At 42.5% G+C, this 26,824-nt stretch overlaps 1 protein-coding gene across 1 annotated transcript; it reads right to left on the bottom strand.

Annotated features, from left to right (window-relative positions):
* Nucleotides 1–6,346: 6,346 nt before the first annotated feature.
* DGKE (diacylglycerol kinase epsilon) lies at nt 6,347–26,586 on the bottom strand. Its single transcript, XM_087826222.1, has 12 exons — nt 26,531–26,586; nt 25,505–25,977; nt 19,470–19,629; nt 17,463–17,582; nt 15,271–15,414; nt 14,824–14,981; nt 14,410–14,461; nt 13,224–13,337; nt 12,136–12,207; nt 9,889–10,016; nt 9,537–9,648; nt 6,347–9,158 (listed from the first exon to the last, which is right to left on the bottom strand). Exons 2-12 carry the CDS (start codon nt 25,957–25,959, stop codon nt 8,979–8,981), a joined length of 1,695 nt encoding a protein of 564 aa, XP_087682348.1. The 5' UTR covers nt 25,960–25,977; nt 26,531–26,586; the 3' UTR covers nt 6,347–8,978.
* Nucleotides 26,587–26,824: the final 238 nt, after the last annotated feature.

Raw genomic sequence — 26,824 nt, 5'->3', positions numbered from 1 at the left:
AGGGTGTTTAACTCTCTGACCAAAACTGGAGGTATCTAGTTCTCCTTGAAGTTTTACCACTTTGTTTTAGGTAATTTGAAGCTTATTATGTGCATAAATATTTAGGATGTTTATGTCCTCTTGGCAAATCGGCCTCTTTATCATTATGAAGTGACCCTTTTTACCCCTGGTGCTATTCTTTGCTCTGAAAACGACTTTGTCTGATATTACTGTAGACATACTAGCTTTCTTTTGATTAATGTTACTGTGACATATCCTTTTTTTATCCTTTGGCTTTTAACCTGTGTTTTATAATGTATTTCTTATAGACAGCATATATTTGGGGCTTGCTTTTCATGCACTCTAATGTTTTTAATTAGTATATTTAGACCATTGACATTTATTGTAACTGGAGGGGGTCAGAACAAGCCTCCCAGGATGTGCTGCTTTGGCAGGTGTATTCTTTTGAGCTGAAGGCAATTGAGACTCTGCAGGTTCATGAGAAACTTTTACTTCTCCCTTAAAGAATTTAAGTTGGGGGCCTTGCCCATAATAACTTTTCATGAACTAGCTATAGGGCAGGGCAAGCATCTGATTACCGAACATTTGCTTGTCTTACCTTCCCGTGAATGACCTTATTACTCCCTTTGAAGTCCCAGGGCACCTTACCTCATCCTTACCTCACGTTGCCCTATATACCTTCTTTTAACTTTCTGTCTCTGACCCTGTCATGCATATGGGGTCTCTGATTCTCATGTATGTGGGGTTCCCATATGTACATATGAAATTAAATTTGATATTCTCTCTTGTTAATCTGTCTCATGCCAATTTATTAGATCTGTTGGAAAAAACTTGGACGAGGAATATTTCTTCAAGGAGCTAAGCATGTAGAATAGGAAACAATACTGTGGTTAATACTTGGGAGAAAAAAAAAGCCTTAATTCTCTGAGTTTTTTTTTTCTCCTTGAACACTTCCATACTAGTTTCAGGTTGGCCAGCATCTATGTTAATTTACTGTTGTTCTGTGAAGTTACTGTTGTTGTACTCTTGAGGTTAAGAGAATGTTCATTCACATGAGAAAAAGTTACCCAGGGGACAATTTTACATTCATCTCTCCTCCATAAAGGATTTGCGGAGCACATAAAACACACCTGAACTTCAGTACCCATATCCATGAATAATATTAGATTATTTACCACCTGAAGCTACTGGGACGACCAGATGCAATAACCCCTGAAAAGACACAAAGGGTAGTGTCACTTGTAAACTCAATTCTTAAAATGCCAAACCAAATTAGTGCTTTTTTAACATCAGTTGCTTCTTTTTTTTAAAAAAAAAAAAAAAATCTCAGAGACTTACTCCCACCTTATAAAGCTTTTATTGCTTATCTCTAAGAAGTGACACCTCTTCACACCTAAAGAAAAGGCTGAATGCAATCTGTGCTGTTTCCATTTTGGAAAGGTTTAAAATCTAAATCTAAATTTACTATTGATGTGGGAAGTGCCAACTATCTTTAGTGAGAGATAGGTGCCAGCGATGCAACCTTAAAAAAGCCACAATTCTATGAAATGTAAACAAGTTCCTGCATTTATTTACTTCCCTGGTGTGGGTTTCTGCACAGTTCTGTTCTGTGCTAGAGGCCCTTTGCTCTATTGACAGACAGGTGGGGCGGTTTCTGTTTCACTTTTCTGTTCCTTAATGATTCATAGTGAAACACTCGTCATTGTGTCCAACTGCTTAATACGCCTCCAGTCACGTCTTCAGCCCATTCTAACTATGGCCCACCGTCGCCTTCCACCTGTCGCCTCCCTGGAAGGTAGCCAACCACCAGAAGGGAAACGCTTCCAGGAGACAGCAGTCTGTGCCATGGGCAAAAGGAGAGGACACTAGAAGTGACTGTGGCCGCGGTGACTAAAAGAAGGCGCAGAGTAGATGCTGGAACTCTGTCCCCAGTTGTCTCTTCTCTTGTACTTTTGACCTTTCTCTATCAGGCAGTTCCTTTCCGGGCTGCCAGTCGTGCCTCAGTGTTCCTTACAGTAACAATATGAAATGAAAAGAGCCACCAGCTTGCTCAGCCTGGTGTGGCCCAAGGCCCTGCCTCCCCGGGTCATGGGCCATCTCCTGCTGCTCTATTTAGGACGACTGCTCCCTGCATAGCTTGCCTGCCCCCCCCCCCCCCCCCCCGGGGTTAGTACATCCAGACCCAGGGATGGATCCCACCGCTGAAAACATACCCCTGTGAGCGGACAGGAGGAGGCTAGAGGCTGGCCACTCGGGTTTGTAGTAATAGCGATTATTAAGGGAGACTTACCCGGCGTGTGGGGCAGCTGGGAGGGGAAACGGGTCCCTGCGCTGCCTGGCAGATGCCGAGCATTACACAGGGTAAGGCAGGGAAGTCGCGGGCGCTGGTACGTGGGCGCTGCAGGTGCAGGAGCGCACATGGCGACCCAGTCAAGGCTCAGCCCCCCGGGGCCAGCGCGGGGCGGGAGGCGGGGCGGGCCGATTTATGTCAGAATGAACACTGACTATGACCACAGTCCCCAAGGGCGGTGCTGGGCCAAGCAGTCTCTGCCGGCGCGGGCCAGCTTGTGGGTCCGGCAGTGGTCACATCATGGAACAGTCGCTCCTTCATAGCTTTTCAAACTATCTGTGGTAGAGAATCAGGTGTCTCGTTTCATTTAAAAAGTAGTTCCATCATGTATTGATATTTTTATAAAATATAGAAAATGACATGAAAAAGATACAAAAGACAAACCACATTTTACTATAGTTAAATAGGTGACTGTTAAAATTATAACTATAAACATTTCTAAACTCTTACCCTCCGCTTCCGTACTTATTTCCTGGGATCGAAAGCAGGCCGTTCCTGGGCTACACTCAGGGCAGCAGCCCGTCCTGAGGCCCAGCGCAGACTCCGACTGGCTGCTGGGCAACCGGTGGGCCCCCGGGGCCGACCCGCACGAGGGAGAAATGAGCCCACGCACCCTGCGGGGAGCTGCAGGTGAGCACTTGTTGCCAACCACTGTTTAAAAATTAGATGACAAAAATCCAAGTTTCTCTTCCCTAGGAAGATGAGCTCTGTTCACACTGCCCCCGCTTCCTTACCGTCAGCTGCTCTCTAGTTTACCGCAGCCCCCCTGCCCCCTTGGTCACCGGCCTTGTTCTCTAAGCATTTGAGTTTGCCACCCCTAGGTGGGCATTAACTCCAAGTTTATAAAGAAAATTGAGGCTCAGGCAGAACAAGTAACTGCCCAATGTTAAATAGTGGCAGAGGCTGGGTTTCTAACCTGGATATTTCAAATAAATTCTATACTCTTTCCCCTGTGCCGACTGATGCGATGAATTCACCTATTTCATTCTTTCTCTGCTGTGCCATGAGCCAGTCTATAAGCTGTAAGTGTGTGTTACTCAGGTGTGGGTACTCTGTGCCCCCAGGCTACAACAGCCATACAAATTATATTATCCTTCCTGCTCAAAAGTATCTGCCCCAGACTTTGCCACATATTGTGTTTGTCCAAGGACCATCTTCTGTGACACTAACTCAAAGCCACTTGTCTTATTATTGTGCCCAAAACACAGGATTATACTTTTTTTTATTTTTAAAGTTTTTATTGGTTTTAGAGAGAGGGAAAGGAAGAGAAACATTGATTGGCTGCCTCCTGCATGGCCCCCACTGGCGACCTCTTGGTGGATGGGGCAATGTTCCACCCACTAGGAACACGGGCCAGGCAGGATCAAACTCTAAGTGCTGCCTGCACTTTTAATTTTATTAAAAAACAAGCAAACATTTTCAACATATCAAATGCTTTAATTCACATTTCTGTCTGTAGGCAATGACCACAGTGCAGACCCAACACAACAAAAGCAATTAACACAGGGTAATTAAGTGGTAGGTACACAGCAGTGGCCAGAGGGGCAGAAAGTGCAAGAAGCCACTTTCTGCTTATGTGGAGACCTACAAGTGTCCTCAGTACTGCGGATTCAGGGATCGGATTCAGTCAGTTCTCCTGCAAGGGTGACCAGGGCCAAGGACATGGGCTGCTCTAAACTTGCATGAAACAATTACAAATGAGTGCCCATTTGCCTGCAGGGTGCACGTAAGCAGATTCAAGTCAACAGAGGCTGCTGGCAGGGCCCAGAGCAGGAGTAATGAGAGCAAATGTCCTTATGAGTCATTGTCATCTAGCTGCACACAGGCCCTTCCTCACCCCAGGAATTTTCTGATAGCCCCATCTCATCTGAGCTTGCTGGACGACGCTGGAGGAACAGGAAAAGCAGCCTAACTTTCCAGCTCCCTCTCCAACATTCCATGTCAGGCATCAAAAAGTACCATGCGGTGGGACTTTCCTAAGTTATGGCTTATCTTCTGGTGTGTTCTGCTTTGACACTGTCCCTTCAATGTCCAAGGTGAGGTAGCCCGGGGGCCCTCGTCTAAGATACACTTCACCTTCCATCTTAGGGGGTGACATTTTTTGGATTCTTCCTCCAGAACCTTGGAATATACCTTTTTGAGACCTGCAAGCCTCATGCACTGACTACAGTCAGGGCCCTGGGGGTAAACGTGTGCGTGTGTGTGTGTGTTTGGGGGGGTGTGTGTACCTACGTAACTAAAATTAATACATACACCATTTCTATACTTTAGTAAAATTAGAAATATGAGGAACAGAGGCTAAGCCAGGGCTTCACTATTCAACAAAATGCCTTTAAAACTTGTGAAACAGCCAAAGTGCAACCATATTCCAAGCAGCAACTGAGACCTCCAAATTATTCTTTTCACCAAAAATATGAGGTTTCTGAATTTGTAAAAATCAGTAGGAAATTAACCAGCTGACAGAGTCATTAGAGTAGTGGCCTCCAAACCCTTAGAAAAACTCGAGTATTTTCTTTTTTTTAAAGAAGGACTTTGTCTCCTGAAATCTTATCTTAACCAGCATGGGCGCAGTGACTGAAGTGAGCACGCAGGAGCGCCGGGCACCCACTCCACTGGCCCTGAAGGACTTACTGCTTGTCCTCCAAGACTCCATGGATCATGGTCCAAAACCTGTGGTTCCACCTAAGAATTGGAGCCACCAATTTTTATGTAATAGAGTTTAGATAAGTATGTCAATTTGGGTAGGATACAAGCAAGTTTTCCCATGCAGTTCCTTTAAAACATTTGGGGGGAAGAGGGTAGTTAGTGAAGAAAAAACATCAAATTAATTCAATTTTGCTGCATGGTATCCATCTGGCAGAAGCCCTGGATGAGCACAAGAGGTACAGGCGATAGCTTTAAGCTTTCACTGTGCACCCGAAGTGCTGAGGGGCTGGTTAATAAACCGGAGATGCCCATGTCCCACCTCCAGACACTGACTCAGGAAGTCAAGGGTGCCGGGCTTAGGCGGCCAGACCTTCACCCAGCTCCCAGCTGGTTCTGACGCCGCAGACAGCCTGCAGATCATTCTCTGAGAAAGAAGAGGAGCCTTACAGGGGAAATTTGGGAAAGGCAGGGGCACACTTAAAAAGCAAAACCAAAATGGTCTCTTCCTTCTTGTTGCAGAAAAAACACCTGAATTCAGATTGGGGTACAGGGGATATAGCTCAGTGGTAGAGCATTTGACTGCAGATTGGGGTACAACAGCAACTACTACTTTTTTTTTTTTTAATTTCTAGATTTTTTAAAATAAATCTACCCACATCCCATTGTCCACAATTAGGCAGAATTAAAAAAATTCTGAACATAAAGTGCTAGTTCTTGCTTTGATATTATCATTTCAAGGGAAAACCACACAGAACTGTCACCCATTCTATTGAGCTTTTCGGCTGAACAAATAGAGATGTGTACTCGGATCCACATGAATCTGTACATTAATACAGCCTTCAAAGTTTTCTAGTTGGTGCTGATTTAAAATTCCATAATATACATTAAGTACAATTTTAGTTTATATTACAAATGCAAGCTACCTTTTCTTGACGTGCTGGTATCATTTTTATAGCGCAAAAAGGACTTTACAATTTCTGAGTCACAGTATATTTTACAACTCTAAGGAGGCAAACATGTCTCAAAAAGCAAATACTGTACATGTTTCTGACACACGTGAAGAAATAAAAATAATTTTCACTATAAAATTTTTATAAACATTAGCGACGTTAAGGGTTCACAGCTAATTGTTGCAGGAAACCTAAAACGCACTTAAGGTCATGGAATCTTCCCACTAGACAACCTGTATTTTAAAACACAGGTCAGTGTGATTTCTATTAAGTGAACCAAGAGCGGAAATGTTCACCGTTTACCTATGTAAGGAGGGATCCGTGAGCTGCCAGGGGTTCAGAGGTTCAGCCGCTAAGCTTACCAGGAGTTAGGAATGGAGGAGGCCAGTAACAGATGGGAGAAAGCGGAACAGACATGGAGACATGCTTTATTTCGTATATTTCTTCCTGAGAATATAGAAGCTATTATTTAAAAAAAAAAAAATCTAGACAATTTCAAATGGAACAGAAAAATCTTGGGGCAGATTCTCTCTTATAAAGTGTAGAATCCCTGGTAATGTAAACACCTGCTACCGTAATAATTTGCAAACATGAGTCTTGTAAATTATAATTATTTAGAGCACATGCCTATATATGTATTTGAAATGCCAGGTAGATGTGCGAAGAAAATGAATTTTGCTAAAATAAGATGGTTTATAATAGGGTATTCCGAAGTGACTTTACTAAATAAATGTGAGGTCTGAATGAGTGACTAAGGCAGCAAATTCTATAAGGGTCAGCAGGAAAAAGAAAGCTCCCTGGCTTATGAAACCGGAAAACCAATTTGTTTAAATAAATGAGGGGGTTGTATATAAACCTGTTATAAATCCAATGTGACATTATGGTTAGAGTTCCGTTTTAACAAAAAACCCCCCACTATGTAGCTATTTTGATTATTTTAATTCTGATATCCCAAATTAACTACATACGTTGATTCTATAATTAGCACTACGAATTATAGGTAAAATAGAGTCTAAAGCAAAGTGAATTGAACGGAATACAGGGGTGGGCAAAAGTAGGTTTACAGTTGTTTATATGGAAAATAATACAGTAATACATAAATAATAATATAAGAATAAACTTTCACGTACTCACAACTGGAAACCTACTTTTGCCCACCTGTATTTGTAAAAGGTGATATCTGTAACAATTCTGACGCTGAATTAAAGAATAAAACTCATTATACTCCAAGCATGATCAGCCGTGAAAGAAAATCCATGAAATTCTCCCATCACTGTGTAGGCGTAGTGTATGAAGAAGGTGGGAACAGATCCACTCCCGAAACTCTCTCAGTATTGGAACTTAGCACTTCCTGTTGAGGTCTGCAAGAGGTTAATTTCAGCAGAATGGAAGTATTTTATATAATATACTGACTACTGTAATTAGCACTAGGTTGTTCATGGGCCTGCAGGAGACTGAAGTTTAAGTTTACCGCAATTCATAGGTGATAGAATCGTAACAGCTCCTTAAGGAGAGCTAATGATGTTTTGGGGGATACATTTTAATCTTTCAGAGATTAATGATATGAAAGCCCAGCAAGCACACAAACAGGCCATTTGTTAGAAAAACACCAGGCTGGACGCCCAGTGGGTCTGCTGAAGCCTGGGATGGAGGGAGCAGGTTGGTTAACAACAGAAGAGCACCCCCTACTGGGTAACCATGAGACGAGCTCTTCAGTAAGTTTTTGGCAATTGAGGGTCAAATAAAACAATGAAATAGAACATTCAGTTTTCCAAAAGTAGTCTGCCCTTGCTTTCCCCACCACTCCCGTTTTAAATTGAGGAATATTTCTGAAAAATGACATATCTGTCAGGAGAATTAAATTATGGGTTTTAATTACTTAGTCAACAGACTACATTTTATCTGATTGTGACTAGAATTTATGTGATCAATTTAACTTATTAAATAGTCATATACTGTAAACACTAAACACAGGTTACCACAATAAAGTAAATAAATAAGTAAAAAAAATATATCTCTCTTAAAATAAATATGATAGAAACATTTTAGCAGAGCATCTGTCACTTCCCCGAGGAGAAATTCTGTGAAGTACTTTGGCTATAAGAGACTACTATAAGAAAACCACTTAGCAATCATTACCAAAACTGTTTTTGAGAAATTAATATGACTAGTAAATTTCTTTAGTACATTGTTTTGAACTGCTCACATTGTCTTTTAATCAAAAAAGAAGTGGTGAACTGTCCAGCTTGGAACCATAACTTTCAATCTAAAGTAGTCTGAATGTCAGTTTTTACCAATTCACCCATGTGGTTCTCCTTTGGCTATGCTGGGTTCTAATGAGATGCTGACTTTCGGCAGCTCAACATGGTCATTACTAGGGTTAACCGAACATTTGCTGGTCTGAAAACACTCCTAAAATAAAAATTATAATAAAAACTTTAAGTATCATCTTTCCTTTACATTTCTCTTTTTAGGGTTTCTTGGAAATAAATGCTTACGGATCCACTTGGTGCTGGGCTGTAGGAAATCTTAGGAGGCACACCCCGTAGGAGGGGCCCAGCATTAACCATGCTGGGTGGAAACCAACCACCTCCTTTCAAAATAGCAAGTTAATTTTTACAATGTTGTGGTGTCACCACATTAACAGTTAAGATGGAAGTGATTTTTCCACCCACATCTTGTTGGATGCATGTGTCCATCAAACGTGTGGTTGAAGGACAAGGAAGGCGAGGCACCCTTCAGTGAGCCTCTCTCTCAAGCACAGAGCCACGAAAAAGACACTTCACCTTCAGGTAAAGTGCTGTGACTTTTTAAATGAGGGCTGTACGCTCAAAGTGTTTTGCTTAAAAAACAAAACAGGCATTAGTAAACAACTGGAAGTGTGGCTGTTTCTGGAATGCTATTTACAGAAATGCTGTTTGTACTACTGGCGACAAGAAGACTAAACAGTTGATAGAGAATTTCTACTTTGGACGAGTATGCATTTACTTGTCTGTGAGGATTCTACTGTAAGTTTCCATCTGCTCATCCAGCTACTCGGTGTCCTTGAGGTCCTCTGGATCCGAGTTACTAGAGATGTCATCATCCGTCTGTTCTCCGGAGAAGTACAGCATCAATGCGTGTGTCTTGTGAGTGATGGTGACAGTGCAGGGCCCTTGGGCCCACGGCTCCCCATCCACCTGCATTGGCATCATCGAGCACTTCAAAATCAGCTGGGATTTGGGGACAAAGAATTAGAAAAGTCAGTCCCAAAAAGGTTCGGAAAGGTCTTCCTTAATAACATCATCCACAGTCCTTTAACCCTCTTTAGGGACATTGCTTAGCATTTCTTTCTGAGAAAATTAATCTGAATATATTTTTATTCCTTGATTGTTTACAGGATTCTTTCTACTGAACACTTATTTCTTCGGCTGGATCGAGGGCCCCATTTCCCGTTTCTTCCCTGTCCCGCTCAAGCCCCTGGCGCAGGGTGATCAACAGCATGGGGTGTAAACCACTGGCTAAGGAAAGCTACAGTGTATGTATTTTCCCTGCCGATCAAGGACTTAGAAATGGCCCGGCCTGGTGGCCTGTCAGGGCCCTTCACCTACCCGCACTGTGTGGGCCTGTCCTATTCGAAAAGGGTTTGCCAGTTTCACTTGAATCTGGGCGCAGTGGAAAGACCCGTATACTCCAACCACCTCCAGTAAACCGTCGTCATGCCTAAACGCAGAAAGACGGAAGATGGGTTATACGATGCAATGAAATAAAATCAGCAGCGTTAGGACAGCTGTTTTTTTAATGTAAGCGGGCCATCAACTTATTAAATATGTATATTAATGAGGTATATAGAAAAGGAAATCTGAGAAAAAAAGAACAGGCTGCTCAAAAGCAGAAAACAGTGACATAAAAGTGACATAAAGAAAACAGTGACATAGAACAACAGATCGCAAATGTACATACCTGGCTAGGGGGTAAGTCTCGTCTCCCATCCCTTCCCATAGTCTGCAGCCGCCGCCCCAGTATCCGATGTTCAGAACTATAATACCTTCCAAATTAGGCAGCTCTACTCGCTCACCATCCAGCTCTAGCTTTAAAGAAATCCAAGCAGTTAGTTACTACAGGGCACACGACTTGCAGACATATCCACTTAGAATTCACCTCTATTTTTATGTAAGTGAGATGTGAGGGATGCACATGTAACAGAAGACTAACCTCACTCAAGGTGATCTGGCCTTTCCCACCAGTTCAATGTTTATTATAATCAAAGAGTTATAATAAATGGATTTTTCCCCCAAGGTCATCAATCACATCCTTTCTGTTAAATCCCATTATTTTTCAGCCCTTCTCTGCCTTGCTGTTTCAGTGGCTCCCTCCTTTCCTGAAATACTCTTCCTTTGCTGCCTGGGAACCAGCTGCTTCTCTGGATGTTCCTCCTTGCTCCTCACTGAGCTCCACTTCCTGCTCATGCTGACGTCATCCCTCAGAACAATCCACTAAGTTCCTTCTTCTCTTCCTGCCACAGACTCCGGAGGAAAATCTTAGCCGTGTCGGTGTTAACTGCCGTCTTTGTGCTGAGAGATGTTTTGCTGGTCCAGGAGACTGAACGGGGCCAGATCTGTATATCCAAACTGTCCACAAAACGCTTCCCACTGACTGTGGCATCTAAAGCCCGATGTGCAAAACTGAGTTAAGCACCTTCTCTGCAACCCCCTACCAACCAACCTACCTCCCAGAGAAGAGTAGCGCCAACCTCCAGGTTGCCTAAGCCAGGAACTTGGGGAGTTCTCTGACTTCTTTGATGTTACCCTCCATATCCAATTAATCACTACACACTCGATGCTACTTCTCAGTACCTAATCCTCCCATCACTCCTGGTGGCATCCTTGCCCAGCACGCCATCCAGCTATACTCCCCTCTCAGTCCTCTCATAGAGCAGTTGGATTGGCATTTGTAAAATGCAAATATGTCATCCCCCAATTACAACCCTTCGAGGGCATGACTCTGCTCCGGAAATCCAAGTTCCTTAACGGACCCCTCTGTGACTTGGCCTCTATCCATGCCTCTAGCTCAGCTCTTGTCACTTTCCCTTTTGCAAACCATGCTCCAGCTCGAACTCACTTGAATATGCCATGTTCTCTCTTGCCCTTGGGCCTTTGCACATGCTGTTCGTAGCCCAGAACAATTTCCACCTCCTTTTTCACTTAGTTAACTCTTAATTTTCAGATTCCAGCTTGTCACTTCTTCCAGAAAGACTTCCTTGTTACAGTCACTTTCCCTAGACTGTTGCGCCAGCCCCTGGGTTAAGCATCTCTTATTTATTCCTATAAGACAGCGTGCTTTCCTCATCACATAACTTCTCACACTATATTGCGATGAGGCTTACATGTCTGCCTTCTCTCTAGACTGTAATTTAGTAAGAACGAGGGATTTATCGCTGTATCCCCAGTGCCTAGGACAGTGCCTGGCATTTTGTAGATGGCTTCACAAATGTTTTTGTATAAATATTGGACAAAAAAATAAGGCACTACCTCTTGTGTTTCACTCTACCAATGCTATCAAAGCCCAAGACAGAGGAAGTATGACAAAGCAGAAGGAAGCCTTTTTAATGGACAATCCTGCCATTCCTCTGTTCTGTGGCTGCACAGGCTGACAGCTCTTCCCTTTTGACTCATTTTACTAGTTCTAAGTTTCTCTGTATTAATGTCTTTGTCGGTGCTATTAACCATTACAGATTCTTTTTGGAAGCAAGCAAGGAATACATACATAAGACTTTGCCATTTTATGATGTCAGGGGTATTGTAGCAGTAAGCAATCATTAATATCCTTGTTTTTACTAGTCATTCATTTTTATTTTGTAAGAGAGATGTATCACCACCATAATATGAATTAAACTTAGGGTTTAAACCTCCTCTGAGAGTCCATGATGAGTCAGGCACTGTGTTAGATAACTTCACACTAGTCAGCATGTATGAATGGAAACTGTTTAGCATGAGTTAAACAGACTCTGGAGTTATATAAACCTGGGTTCAAATCCTGATTACGTGTGTATTTGGGCAAATTACTTAATTTAGTGGGATAATGTGTATAAAGTAGTGTCAGGCACACAATAAAGACTTCATATGTGTTAGAAAAATGTATCAATAGAAAATTCAGCACTTTTGTTAAAAAAATCATAACCCAGAGACTACCTAAACTTTAAAAACTTACCTCAACTTTTTTATTCAAGTCTTTACATTCTTGCACTAAACAATCTTTGGTTCCATAGAATAAGTAAACAGCCTATGAGAAATGAACAGAAAATACGATATTAAAGCAACCTAACAAGCCCTGTAAGCAAGAAAAAGACACAGTACCAAAGCTCCTAACACGAGGGCTGAGTTACGTTTCCTCAGAGTGGGTTAGACACTGTGGGGAGAGGGGCACCGTTACTTTTGAGTTTAGCCTGCTTTTCAGGGAGAATATGGGATAGAAGTGGTTTGTGCCTAAACGGTGTTTTCTCCCAGTTTATCAAAAAAGCTACATTTCATACAGAAATACTGTATTAAAATTAGAAAATTCCACCTTTTTCTAGAGCTTCAGATTACTTAAGGAAAGTAATACAGATAAATCTAGCGAACATTTACAATCACTTTTGAGTATAAAAAGGTTGATTGAGAGCACTGAAAATGTTAATTACCAATTATATAAACAGTAATACTTATTGCCTTAGTACCTACATTAATAGAGAAAACTATTTGTAACTTTGAAATAGCTGTAAAACAGAACCAGGAACAAAATTGCTTTGCATTTGTTTTTCACACCCTACTGCTCAATCACCAAGTCATTGAAAAAAATCCAAGACAGAGCTTCCACCAAAGGAATCACCTGTACTAGGAACCAGAGCCTGCTCTTGGTTAGAGGCGTGGTACACGAACTGCTCCTTCTCTTCCCTTATCTGCTGTTTCAAGTCTTTTCCAAGCCAATGAAATCTATTTTTCCATTAACGACTTCACCAAAAATGTACCCTGCCTAAAATGTCTTTCCAATGTCAGTTGCCATTTAAGATAAGCTACTGTATATTCCACTTAGTTGCCCTCTAAGCAAAATATGTTGTAAAACATTCCAACTTTAAATTTAAAAGATTCGGCCATAGTTATAAATAATCTAATTTGACAGTGGTCCACAAAACAGAGCAGGCCAGTGTCTCCCTAAGGTAGGCTGTCCGAGTCTACTTGAAAGGGTGCTAGATAAAACGGAACTATTGATTTTTACTGTACCTTTGGAATAAGCAGGAAATGTTATTTTATCCAACACACCTTATTAAGAATTCTGCTAGAAAACAGAGATGGTGCCTTCTCACGATGAGCGTGAAAATTAAGAGCCATGAGCGCGTCAGGTCCGACCGAAAAATAGTTGTTCATTGTGAACTCCTGTGGAAAAGGGTAAGAATTAGCAGCAGAGTATGCTTCAGCCTAAGCCCGTGTCACGTATTCAATATGTAAATCTGTCTTCATGCTCTTTGTGACAATTTACTGCTTTCTGCATTTACTTTCTGCATTTACAGAGCTATTTTATGCTATTCAGTGACATTTCCAGAAACGAAGCTTCAGTTCAAAGGCTGATAATTATAGATGTGTTTCCCTTTCCATTTCTGTTTAATAGGCTACATCTCAGATCTCATCATCTAGAATGGCTCTACTTTGCACCGGGCTTTCCACTCCTGTGTTCCTTCCTGTTACATTTGCTTCTATCAGTCTCAACCCAGGCTACTGGGACCCCCTTAGTTTACCTGACCTCCCAGCCCAGCTTGGATTCCTCAACCTACATCTCTAGCCCTGTCCTGTTCTGAGCAATAAGCCTGAACGTCCAACTTCTTGTTTAATGCACCACAGCCCCAAGGTTGATACGCTCAACATCCAACTCATATTCTTCCAACTCAAACCTGAAACTATTTTTCTTATCTTAATGTCATTTCCATACACCCAGTCATATAAACTAGAAATCTCACAGTCATATGTATTTTTTCTTCCCCTACCACCAGTTGGGTGCCAAGTCTTGATCAATTCTACCTCTAAAATGTCTCTGAACTGTCCTCACCCTAACATTCCCCTTGTTTTGCCCTTGTGCAGGTTTCTATTTGCTAACCATGATTTGTATCCTCTGGTCTCTATTTCTTCTGCCTGGGAAGTCCTGATCCTTTCTCTGCTGATCTAAATTGTATTTACCTTTTAAGGACGAGCTCACGTGTGACCTCCCCTGAAATCCTTCTAGCCTGATCTTCCAGAGCATAATTGAGCACTGGTTCTCTCCCACAACACTCTGTATAGTCCCACCTGGGAGTTGTGCCCCACTCCCAAGCACATGGCATCTCCTCTGCTCCATAACCAGCTCCCCAAAGAGAAACACCACGTCCCTGTGCCCCACGAGTGCCACGTCTCATACTGTGGAGGCTCTCCATCACGTTCGCCAAAACTGCTCCCAACTGAAGCCCTAAAACCATACCTTGGGTTTTCTCAGGTTGTAATATCCTTTATTTGTTACTTGAACTTTCCATCTAAAAAACAGAAGTTAAAAAAATTTGTGATAATTTCCAAATTATCTGCCAATTAACTATAATTACCACCAATCAACTCTGGGTGCCTGGGAGATGAGGTCCTTCTATTAAAATAGCATTTGAAAAAATAAGCACATCTGTGAGGATGCAAATTCTGAGACAATTATTCAGCCTCACTTATGACTTCAGTCCTTACATAACAAGATTACGACAACAAAATCAAACACCAGCATCTACATATAAGTACAATACAATCTTTCACTTTTAAATTACATTTAACTTTATACCTTACATAAGACTTCATAAGCCAAATAATACTCTCAAGGCTCAAAAATCTACCTTTTTGGGGAAGCGTAACTTACCGGTCCAGTTTAATGCCCTCTGCGTCCATCACATTCCGTAAGACCTGGGCGACCGGGATTTCCCCCGCGTAACTCGTACCCCAGCCCAGCGTGTTGGAGAGATCGTTGCCTGTTCCCAGAGGCAGGACTGCAACTTGTGGAATGTACTTTTCTTGCCCCTGGAATACGGAAGGCGAGTTTAGACTTTTCTCTTCCATTTGTAGGGTAATAACATTTGGTAAAACTTAAAGACCAAAGCAATAAAGGTACAGATATAACAACTGTATGTTGTTTAGCTAAAGTTTATGCTAACTGCTTGATCATGACATTCCAAATCAGTAATGTCTTCTCATATTCATCTGCATGACAAAAAGTAGAACGAAAAGGCCTAGCTATCGCAGCAGTGCTTCTGTGCAAGGCAGGCTCTCGGCCTCACTTGACTTTTCGCTCGGGCCGAGAGGCTGATACCTTGATCTTCATGTCGTCCACGGCATCCAGCACCCAGCCCACAGTCCCATCCCCGCCGCAAACCAGCACTCGGGCCGAGCGGTGGGGAAGCAGGGCGCAGAGCTGCAGGGCTTTGAGAGGGGGCGTTTTCGTTACGTCAAAAACCTGGGAATGAAAGAAAAGACAAGCTCATTTGGATTTGACACCGTCCTCCACCTGCGAGCCTGACTTCCCTCTAGGTTAGATAACAAGGCTGGCTACAGCGCGTTCACCTGTCATAATACGCCAGGCGCCGCGCCAGACTTTCCTTTTCCTTTGCGTCTCTTATATCTCTTCGCCCAGCTCCCCAGCTCCCCTCCCACCTGGCGACCATCAGGTTGTTCTCTGGATCTATGAGTTTTTGTTTAGTTATCTTGATCTTTAGATTCACATGTAAGTGACACCCTGGGGCGTTTGTCTTCCTCTGCCTGACTGATTTCACTCAGCATAATACCCTCTGGGTGCCCCGTGTGCTGCGGCGAGCGGCAAGCCCTCCCTCTTTCCCGCGGCTGTCACACTGCACTGCACAGAGGCACCGCTTCCTGACCCCCTCATCTCCGATGGACACTCAGGCCGCTTCCATATCCTGCCTATTGTGAATAACGCTGCAATGGACATACGGGTGACTCTCTTTTCAAATTAGTGTTTTGGATTTCTTCGGGTAAATACCCAGAAGTGGAATTATGCCGGACTCTCTGCATTTACTGTGGCTCATCCCGACACCAGCCCTACAAAGTACGAATAAGCCTCGTTCTACTGGCCGGGAAATTGAGGCCCAGGAAGGTTAAATCACTTCCCGCGATTCCCAAGAATTAAATGCTCCCAGAGAGATGCAGCCCGCCGGGCTCCTGTTACGCACGACCTCCTTCCTGTTCACATGGAACTGGAATGTGCTAAGTACGCCTTTTATTAGTGCTTCATATTTTATTCTGCATGTTTAAGAACCATCACTAGTGCTAGTACACATTTTTGGAAAATAAGTTTGCAATATGCATAAATGACAAAGATGCAAGATCTTTCATCTCTATAATTCTGTAAATGATCTAGGAAAACATTTTAAAAGAGGAAAACAGCATATAAAGGTATTTAATATGGCGTTTTTTATAATTGTGCAACCTTAGAAACAAACTCAACCTCCAACAGCAGCAGGAGACTGGGTAAATATATTATGATTTATCCATCTGATTAATTATCTTAGCCGATACATATATGAGGACTCTGCAACATAAAAAAATATTTATACTTTCAAGAAAACAGAATGCAAATCTGCATCTAGACTACTGTTCTAGTCATGCTAATGAAATGCACAGGCAATTCATGCAAAGAACATGGGCAAATGAAAACATCTGCTGTATTTTTGTGGGAAACGGCAGGCGATTTTCTCTTCCCTTTTTTTAACTTTTATAATTTCAAGATGTATAATGTTAAAAGGGAAAGATACAAATTGGAAGGAAAGTCAGTGCACTGTTGCACAGCGAGTGGGTTGTTCAGTTTTTCAAAGCAAAGCTGCTAGCCTGTAACCTTGATCTTAATGGCTGATCCTTTGACCCTTATTTTTAATGAGGTTTAATTTACATATAATGAAATTCACCCACATCAAGTGAACAATGACATGATTTTTAGGAAGTTCACTGAGCTGTGCCACCACCACCACGATGCAGCTTAGAACTTTTGTCGCTCCAGTAAGATCCTTCAGTGTCCACATGCAGTCACTTCCGATGTCCTACCTCAGGTGACTACTAATGCACTGTTTCTACAGATCTGCCTTTTCCAGGCAGATCCCATAGATCAAGTCATACAATCTAGGCTCCTTGCATCTGGCTTCTTAGACTGTTTCTACTTTTTTGGCTATAATGCTGCTATGAATATTTGCATGAAAGTCTTTGTGAAAGATATGTTTTCATTTCGAATCTACCCAAGGGGAAGTTTGTATGGTAAATATATGTTTAATTTTTTAAGAAAAAGCCTGTTATCTAATGTGGCTGCACCACTGTACATGCTCACATGAGTTCCTCTTTCTCAATCCATTCGAATATTCTGACACTTTTATAATTATTATTCTTTCCTATAACTAGGTGATTGCTGGTTTAAAACATTAATAACCATTACAATTTAGGGGAAATGAGAAGCTCAAGTAAAAAGATTAACACGGAGGGAAGGTCTGCTCCTGTTACCTGGACGGGGTTTAGAAGGATCCTGAACTCCCCCAGCAGCCCCTCTCCCATGTTGGTCCCACTACGAGAGTTGGCCAGGACTATCAACGGGGTCCACTGCTTTCCGAGCTTGGAGGCCAGCTGAAAAATGAAGGTGAATGGAAAGGGTTCAAGCTCTCAAAGCCGCTCAGCAATCCATTTTCCATTTCTTTCCCCTTTATTGCATTTACTGGGGCGACACTGGTTAACAAAACTACACAGGTTTTAGGCGCACAATTCCACAGCACATCGTCTGTACACTGCACTGTGTTCACCACCCCAAGTCAAGTCTCCTTCCATCACCATTTATCCCCCCGTACCTCCCCACTCCCCCCTAATTTTTCATTTCTTGATAGCACAGCGCTGTAATTTGCTGAGAAAAACAATTATCCCAGCACAATCGATACAATATAAATCAAAGGCTTCTAAGAATGGAAGGGACCTTAGAGAGAAACCAACAACTCCCACTTCACGCACAATTCTCTTCTACTCTACTCTAGCTCAGTCCTCCAGCGTACGCTTGGGTACTCAGGTGAGAAGGAACGCACTCGCAAGGCAGCCCATTCTCCTGCTAAATCAAGTTATTAGAAAGTTTTGACTTCAATTGAATTAAAAATCTGTCTTTCAATGACTTTTACTCATTATTCTAATTTTGCTTTCTGAAGCAACTAGAAATAACTTCATTTGTTTTTCCATATAACTGCTGTGCTCAAACACTTGAAGCATAACACCTTTTATTAGTCTTGTTTCCTAGACAACACATTTCAAGTTCTTTCAACCGTTCATAGAATGGACATTGACTTTCTCTGCTTTTACCTTGACTGTCCTTTTCTGGACGCAGTCTAATATATTTTAGTTTGCAAGTCTTTCCCCCCCCCGCAAAAGGGGTACTCAGAAATAGATTCAAGAATGCAGATTTGTACAAAGCCCCAAGTCAAATGAAATTAATGTTTTTCTAACAATTTCTTTCCTCTCCCCTTCTGTGGATGTAAACACTAATGGACTTGTTCTGTGGCTTTTCTTAGTGATTTCAATTCAGATACATAGGGATTTGTACACTTATTATTTTTAAATTATTAGTTATTATTATTTTTAATCCTCACCCAAGGATATGTGTTTTAATTGACTCCAGAGAGAGAGGAAGGGAGAGGAAGAAAGAGAGAGCCACATCCACCAGGGCTAGGGGTTGTACATTTAAAAATACGTATCACAACAATATTAAACATAAAGTTTTTAAAAAAATTTAAAATGCCTTTCTTTTGCAGGAATATTGACAAAGATGACAGACATTTAAGCTATAAAATTCTAATTTGGGAAAGACACAATTTAACTTTAAAATAAAATAGTTTAACTATTTTGGCATATTCAAGTAGGAAATAAATGCAAATTTTTATAGTTATTTCTTAAGAGTTACATAAAGACTGAGAAACACATTTACATCAATTTTCATACACAAACATACTGTAAAGTGCTGTCAACACCTTTAATGTTTAACATTATTTGTGGGACCACATCACGCACAATGTAAACGCATCTCTAGGCACCCTATGTAAATTCCCAATGGAAAAATTCTCCCAGAACAATGTGTGAGGAAATCTATGTTTTCCTTTCACTGACGATAATCATGCATCCCAAACGTGGCTGTCCCGTCAAAATAATCTGAGGACCTTAAAAAAAGATGGATTCCTGGGACCTACCTACTAAATCAAACACGGTGATGGAGGTGGGTTCAGGAACCTGTATTTTTACAAAGCTCCCCAAGTGATTCAGAAGCAGGCAGTAATTTAGAAACCACTAATATAACATTTCCAATTTCCTTTTAGACTTGAAAGAACTCAAGAGCCAGAATGTGTGGCACACCTATGGGAACTGGGTAGGGTTTTATGGTTTACCATAACGATTCTTCTCATGTACACACAGCTCTAATAGCCACACTGGCTTAGCCACTTTCTGCGGTCAATTACACAGGGACAAATGAACTCTGATTACCATCGCATAATCTGTCTTTTTGTCTTTACGCATCTGATTAATAGAGGTTAAATAACTTGGTGGAATGATGAGGTTTCTGAATTCTCCAAAATCACACTTTTCATTCTTCAAGCTGTTTCTCATGCACTCATCATGGACAGTTTTTTGACACCAAATGCACCTGGGGGGACGAAGAACCAAAGATAATAATGAATAATTTAAAACCATAATCTTACTGATCTGCAGACCCATCATTTTTGTCCAAAAAAATTAAAACAGTAATTTCATCACTGTTGAGCATAAAACCTGGCAAATAAAAGATTTATAACAGAATCTGCACAGTGAAACCAGAGCAATCAAGTTTGAACATACCTGACAGTTTAACGGTGGTTCTTAAAGGGTGGCCTAGGGCCCCCAAGAGCCCTTGAACCCCTGTGAGGTTCAAATTGTTTTAATAATAATAATAATGCGTTCTTTGACCCTCATTCTCTCAAAAGTGTACAGGAGAGTTTCCCAGAAGCTGTATGACACATGCTGCAGCAATAAACTGATGCAGAAACAGGAGAATCTAAGCTGACTTCCAAGCCAAAGAGATGTACCAAAAATATAAAATGAACGGCACTTTTCTCCTTCAATTTTCATTTAATTTATTTTGATAAAAATACAGTATTAATGTTACCCTGATAAATCTTTTAAAAACTAATATTTAAACAAGTTCTCAGTTTTAATTTATAGCATGATAAATATCGATATGATCCACCTAAAGAAAATCTGATCTAGAACAATGGTTCTGTGTATTATTTGTGCTCTGGTTGAATTAGGTTCATGATGCCCCACTGGCCTGGGTCTCAGAAGTATTCCTCAGGTTCCAATTTGAAAATATCTTCACTTATATAACCTTATGTGAATACTAGTAAATATAGTAAAATAGCCCATTTCTTGTTGGCAGTTAATACAGAACTAATCTGTATGTCTGCATCTGAAATAGAGACAGAAGACATGTGCATTCAGATCGGCCTCTATGTTTGGATCCATGTGTGGAGCCAGCAGGGAACAGTGCTGGTCAAGGTCTTGGGTTTCTATCATTAATCTGCTTCGTAGTTTACCCTCTCACAGATAAGACAGCTCTGACTTCACGCACAAAAGCAGGCCCTCTGAAAATAATAGTCAAAGTTAAATGAATAATTTAAAAAAAGAGGATAATTACTCTTTCACCCCAAGATCAACAATCTTGGCCTTGTATTTAAGGCTGTCTTTTCCAGTTGGATGTTCAGATTTGTCAAATAACCACTGCTATTTACTGCTGAGTTATCTGCATGATCTGTTAAAGAGAAAACTATAAAATAACTTGCTCGATAACCTTTCTTGGTACTTGCTTTCAAACTATAAAAGATGGCTTCTGCAGCTGACTATGGTATGTTGGCCCACCGCTCTGCTGTTAACTTTAAAATACTATGTTAACATTGAAAATAATCTGAGAGGACACTCACTGATGTATTTCACAGTGGTTTTCTCTGGGAAGCAAAGTGGGGCTGAGGCATGACAACATTCTTTATATTCTGTTGTAAACTGCTTGAGTCTCTAAAAACTAGAAGAGATTTGTGAACTACTTGTATGAATTTTTCAGTTGTATTTAAAATTAGATGATACCAGCTTACGCTTGAGAAAGCATAAGATAAAATTCATCCAGAGATAGTTGCTCTAACTTTTTGATGTGCTTACTTCCAGTTTTACATGCATAAATGTTTGCTTTTCAGGTTAGGGATATGATATATACATCTGGATAGTACTTTTTTCCTTCCCACATTGTATAAGGAATATGGTCTATGCCATTACATGGTTTTTAAAAACATGGTTTGTAAAGAATAAATAATATCATATGGACACACCATAATTTATTTAACCCTCTTTCTGTTTCCCCCCCAAGCATTTAGATAGGTTATTTTTCTAACTATAAATAACACGATGAACAACCTTAAACATAAATGAGATGTTTTCCCGGACTCTTAGAAGTCAAGTTACTGAATCTCAGGCCATGTATTTTTCCAAGGTTCTTGATATGTCTGTCCAATAGGCTTGTCAGTGCATGAAGGTGCCCATCACATCTAACACTTGCTAATATTGCTCATTAGGACTTTACATTTTCTCTTCGATAACTTGATTGACAAAAAAGTATTTTATTGTTTTTATTTGGATGTCTTTGATAACCAGGCGAGGTTGAATTTTTTTGCCATCTTTTGTGAACTGATTCATGCCCTACATTTTAATAAATGCATGTACTTTTTATTTATGTAGGATATCAACCTCTCTCCTGTCACATTTACTGATACTAGTTTCAGTTTCTTTTTAAAGTTACTCTTTAATGAACTTAAGTTTATTTTTTGATAGAGAGGTCTATATTTCCTTTTGTGGTTTATTTAAATGCCTTTATGCTGTGAAGATCTATACTTCTGCTGCCTGATTTTGAGAATAAAGTTTTACTGGAAAACAGCCACACCCATTCATTTATGTATTGTCCACAGCTGGCTTTGTTCTATGTTGGATAGTAGGGTTAAATTATTACCACAGACCATATGGTCTGTAAAACCTAAAATAACTTAGTTTTGGCTCTTTACAGAAAAAGTTTGCCTGCCTCTCTTCTAAAAGATGACCGTTATCTTTCACTGTTTCAGATAATTAATAAATTGCATAAACACACCAATAGAACAGGGAAATATAATATTTAAGGTCAAAGCCGAGAGTAAAGCTGCTTAAGAAATTACCTTCTAAGAGTCAGAAGCTTTGTTTTATGAATCACAGTGTGCATTGGGGGGATGGGGAGTGGAGTGGGATGTAATGAAGAAAAGCCTTATAAATAAAAAGGCATCTTACATTTTCTTTTTTTCCCTAAATTAAAAAAAAAAAAAAAGTCTTTTATTGATTTCAGAGAGAGGAAGGGAGAGGGAGAGAGATAGAAACATGAATGATGAGAGTCATTGATTGGCTGCCTCCTGCACGCCCCCTACTGGGGATTGAGCCCGCAACCCGGGTATGTGCCCTGACCAGGAATCGAACCACGATCTCCTGGGTCCTAGGTTGATGCTCAACCGCTAAGCCACGCTGGCCGGGCCATCTTACATTTTCTTAACGGGACAGAACTCTGTAAGGAACAAAGGTTTATTTAATAAATGTAATGAATACTTAAAAATAAAACCGAATTTCCTATTTTAGGTGAGAAAAGAGGTGAGAAGATAAAAGTATAAGGAAGGAGTGATAAGACACTAGGTGCAGAAATACTTTGTAGTTGTTGGGAGTAGAGGCAGGAAAACACGCAAAAAAAGTCTACAGGAAAGTAAGAATCCAGCATAGCGTGTGGCACAAAACAGATGCTTACTATGTGAAAACTAAATAGTGACTGATTGAGTATAAATTAAAGGGCCTTTGTCACTTATCTGCAGAGTTTAACTGGGCTGCAGGCTTTAAGATCATGTATTGCCTGTCATTCTCACCCTTTGAAATGCTAACTTGTACAGTTTCCGTAGTTCTTTTAAAACCTCAGACTTCCCAAGAATAGGAGCCCCCCACGGTGCTTGATAAAATCCAGAGACAGAGAGAGACAGTCTGGCCTGTGTTTAAAAGTTCTAAATAGATATTTATCTTGTTTCTCTTTCTCAAATATTTCATTCCCACAGAAGGTCATAACTGACTGGAATCCTGACTGCAACAGCTAATTGTAATTGAATACAATGATTGGCTAAAATAAATCAGAACATTGCTGAATACATACCATTTCAGGACACTGTGCTCTTTTCTCCTGGGAATAATAAACCCTTCCTAAATTATACAGAAATAATTTCCACCATGGGTGAAATAATTTCTAGCATGCCTGGGACAGACTGCTCAGTACTAGTAAGAACAAGCTAATGAGGAAAAGATCTATCAGCACAAACACTCATTGTGCTCAAGGGGATGGGGAGGGGACACAAGATTAAGGATAGAGGCTCATATTTAAAAAGCTACATAAATATAGCAGTGGTTCTCCAACTTTAGAATTACCTGCAGGGCCTGTTAAAGCCAAGGTTGCTGGTCCCCAGGCCAAGTTTCTGAATCAGTGGGCCTAGGGTTGCCAGGAAAATAGAAGATGCTCAGTTAAATTTGAATTTCAGATAAAGAAATACTTTTTTGGTATAAGTATGTCCCAAATACAGCAAAAAAAATTACTTTTATTTTATTTTGATCGCTAAATCTGGCAACCTTAGAATTTGCATTTCCAACAAGTTTCTAAGTGCTGCTGCTGCTGGTGGTTCTGGGGACTTTGAGAACCACCGAGAAACAGGATATTATGTCATCATTAAGAGGGAAAATGTTGGGAGTGGAGGTGAGTAAATCAGGCAAGAGTTCCTGGAGAAAAGGGTCCAGGTGAGTCTTTAAGGATGCCTAGAAGCTAGCCAGGAGAAGGATACTTAAGACAAAGAGGAAAGCCTTGAGGAAAAAAAAAAGACAGCCTGCCTGATGTTGCTGGTACATAAAAATTTAATGCAGGTGGAGGCAGGTAAGACTGAAAGGACAGGCGGGGTCCAGAGAGCATGTAGGACCATGCTAAGCACTTTGAGTATACACTGAAAGACCACCAGTGTATATGATGGGAACAACCGAAGGGTTTTAAACAGAGCAGGTACTCTGTTTGATATGAATTTCTAGAAAGATCATTTGGATGGACGATCAGAGCACTATGTTTATTTGTGAAGGCGCGCTTGAAATGCAGTTAAGATACTTCTTGAAGCCATTTTTATCTAATTCTGCACAGGCACAAAAAGGGGAAGGAAATGAAACAATACTCCATTCATGCATCCTTTCCAATGAATCTCAGCTCTTGAAGACTAAAGCTTACCTACAGAGAGAACTATAAAATTTAAAGACACTGGTAACCTAGCTCTCACAAGTGCCAAAAGAACAACATCTAAACTTGAAACAGACCAAATAAAGATGGATGGTAATAAAACTCTGTAGTTATTTAAAATACGTTTTTGGGGAAAGTTTTCTTAAGTCTAACTCTGATAGGTAAAACTATTTAAAATAAGACTTAAAAATAGGTGTTGACCTAACAATGCTCACACTAATGTTTTTTTAAAAAAGGATTTTTAAATAAAGAAAAAAAAAGTCACTTGCTATCCAGTGCCAACTTTCTACATCAGTACTTAAACATGCTTAGGGACCTTTCTACTTGTCAGAAATAAAACCCATCAATGAAGACATCCAGATTTAAGGTCAAGACAAAGCTATGTACTAACAACATTCCTAACCCTGTCCAGGGGGTTAGAATTCTATTTTACCACTGCATACAATTCTCTCAACTATAAAATGAGTTAGAGTAGATGATCTGCCAAGCACCATCCCCTTTTATTACCCATCTTTAACATGACCTTCGCCAATTTTCAGACATTTAAGAACACAAATATGTTGTTCAGTGTCTATTTAAAAGCCATTAAAATGTTCTTAGCTTAGTCAAAGTCACTTATCTAAGATGCTATATGTTCTGAAAGATCACTGACAAAAGGAGTATACCTTTAAGTGTTGTATGTCACTATGGCATCGATACCTATATTCGAAAAAGGTGCTTAAAGTGCTGCTTTGGAATGCCACTTGTCTTCCTTGTACAGTCATAATACAACACTGAGCATGAATCAGTGTTTTGACTCTAGGGAAAAGTTAACTTGTCCATATTTCATTTTTTTTTCCCTTACCCAAAACGGAGATAATAGCAACAAAAGCTAAACTATAACATACAGTGGCCACGAAGCATGCAGCATTTAGAGACCTCTGGATGAAAGTTAAGAGCCTACAAAACAGCAGACAGAAGGACAGGTTGGCTGAGGAGCCTGGCTAGCATCATCTCAGCAGACTGTTGCAAAGCTGCCCGGCATGTACAATACCAGGGACGCTTAGTAGCTTGTTTCCTCCAAGCGGGCCCTTCAGGCCGCTTGCACAGATAGAGCAGGCCTCTACGCCCACGCCCTAAACCATCCTGGCTCCTCCCGCGCGCGTCGTGGGGACAATCAGTACCCACAAGGCCATACCTGTAATCGCAGAGCTTAGGCTGACTGCCGCACTGCTGCGTGCAGACCACGCAGCAGCTGCACAGGGGGACGTTGCCCCGGATCCAGTGGTGAGGCATGGCGTCCAGGGCCCTGCCGTCGCTCTTGAGCACGATCTCCTTGCACTGGAAGCGCTTGTCGGCCTTCCTGAGGCAGCCCTCGTCCACGCGCAGCCCGCAGCAGTCGCAGAAGGCGCCCTGCAGAATGTGCTGCGCGCACACGCAGCAGTAGGTGGGGTGGCTGAACAGGTCCGTGTCGTGCCACCCGTGCTTGCTCTTGCGGAAGATGTCCCTGCGGTGCAGCTGCCGGCGCGACCGCTGAAGGCTGCACCAGAGGGTGATGAACACGGGCAGTAACACCGAGCACAGAGTCCACAGGACCAGGTGCCCGTCGGCGAACAGGCCCGAGGAGGGCTCCGGCCGCTTCCCCGCTTCCATCTTCTCCAGGGTCGATTCCTAACCGAGAGACGCACAGGCCGGTCCGCCTCGGGCTCGCCGCCCCCGCCCCGCCCTCCTCCCTGTTCTCGGGGGACACCGAGGGCGCGGTCTGCCCAGGTGTCGCCACTGTCCCCAGGGAGGGGCACGCGCACCGCCTTCCCCGCGCTGCCGGACCCGGGAGCGGGAGCTCCGGTTCTCCCCGCCCGCCGACCTGTCGCGCCGAGGGGGCGGCGCCTCGCGCGGTCGCGCCGGGCCCCCCACCTCCTCCCCCGGCCCCCCGCGGCCTCCTCCGCACCTCGCCTGGCACGAGACAGGGCGCAGTAAAAACCTACCGGCCGCCCTCCGCGGGGAGCCCGGGGCTCCGGGCGCAATGGCGCACGTGGGCCGCGCGGCGCCGGCCGGCGTCCGTAACCGTTATCCCTCGCCCCGCACCCCTCCCCCCGCCGGCCGCCAGGTAACAGACGCACCCGGCGGCTCCCGGCCGGGCTCCGCTTCCCGCAGGCCCCGGCCCGCCCCCTTCCTGAGGCCCCGGAGACCTTGGCCTCCGCCCCTCCCGCCCCGGGGGCCCTACCTTGCGGGGGCGGAGGCGCGGTTTCGGGGGCCAGGCCTCGGGCCGCCCTCCCGCCCTCGCGCGGCCGCGCGCAGGGCCCCGATTCCGGGCCTGCCGAGGGCGCCGACGTCAGGGAAGACGCCCAGGCGGTCCCCGCGCAGCCGGACCGGGTGCGCAGGGGCCGCGGAGGCCCACGGGCCGGAGGGGGCGGGGCCTCGGCAGGGGCGGGGCTGGGTGGAAGGGGAGGGCCTCCGGGGCGTGGCTTAGGGAGAACGCGGGGCGAGTAACGAGAAGGTGGGGGTGTTAGAGAGGGGG

The sequence above is a fragment of the Miniopterus natalensis genome, chromosome 17 (genome assembly GCF_054644295.1).
Source record: "Miniopterus natalensis isolate mMinNat1 chromosome 17, mMinNat1.hap1, whole genome shotgun sequence".
NCBI classification, from domain to species: Eukaryota; Metazoa; Chordata; class Mammalia; order Chiroptera; family Miniopteridae; genus Miniopterus; species Miniopterus natalensis.
Note: the sequence above shows the minus strand (reverse complement) of the source record. Positions and strands in the feature narration are given on the sequence as shown.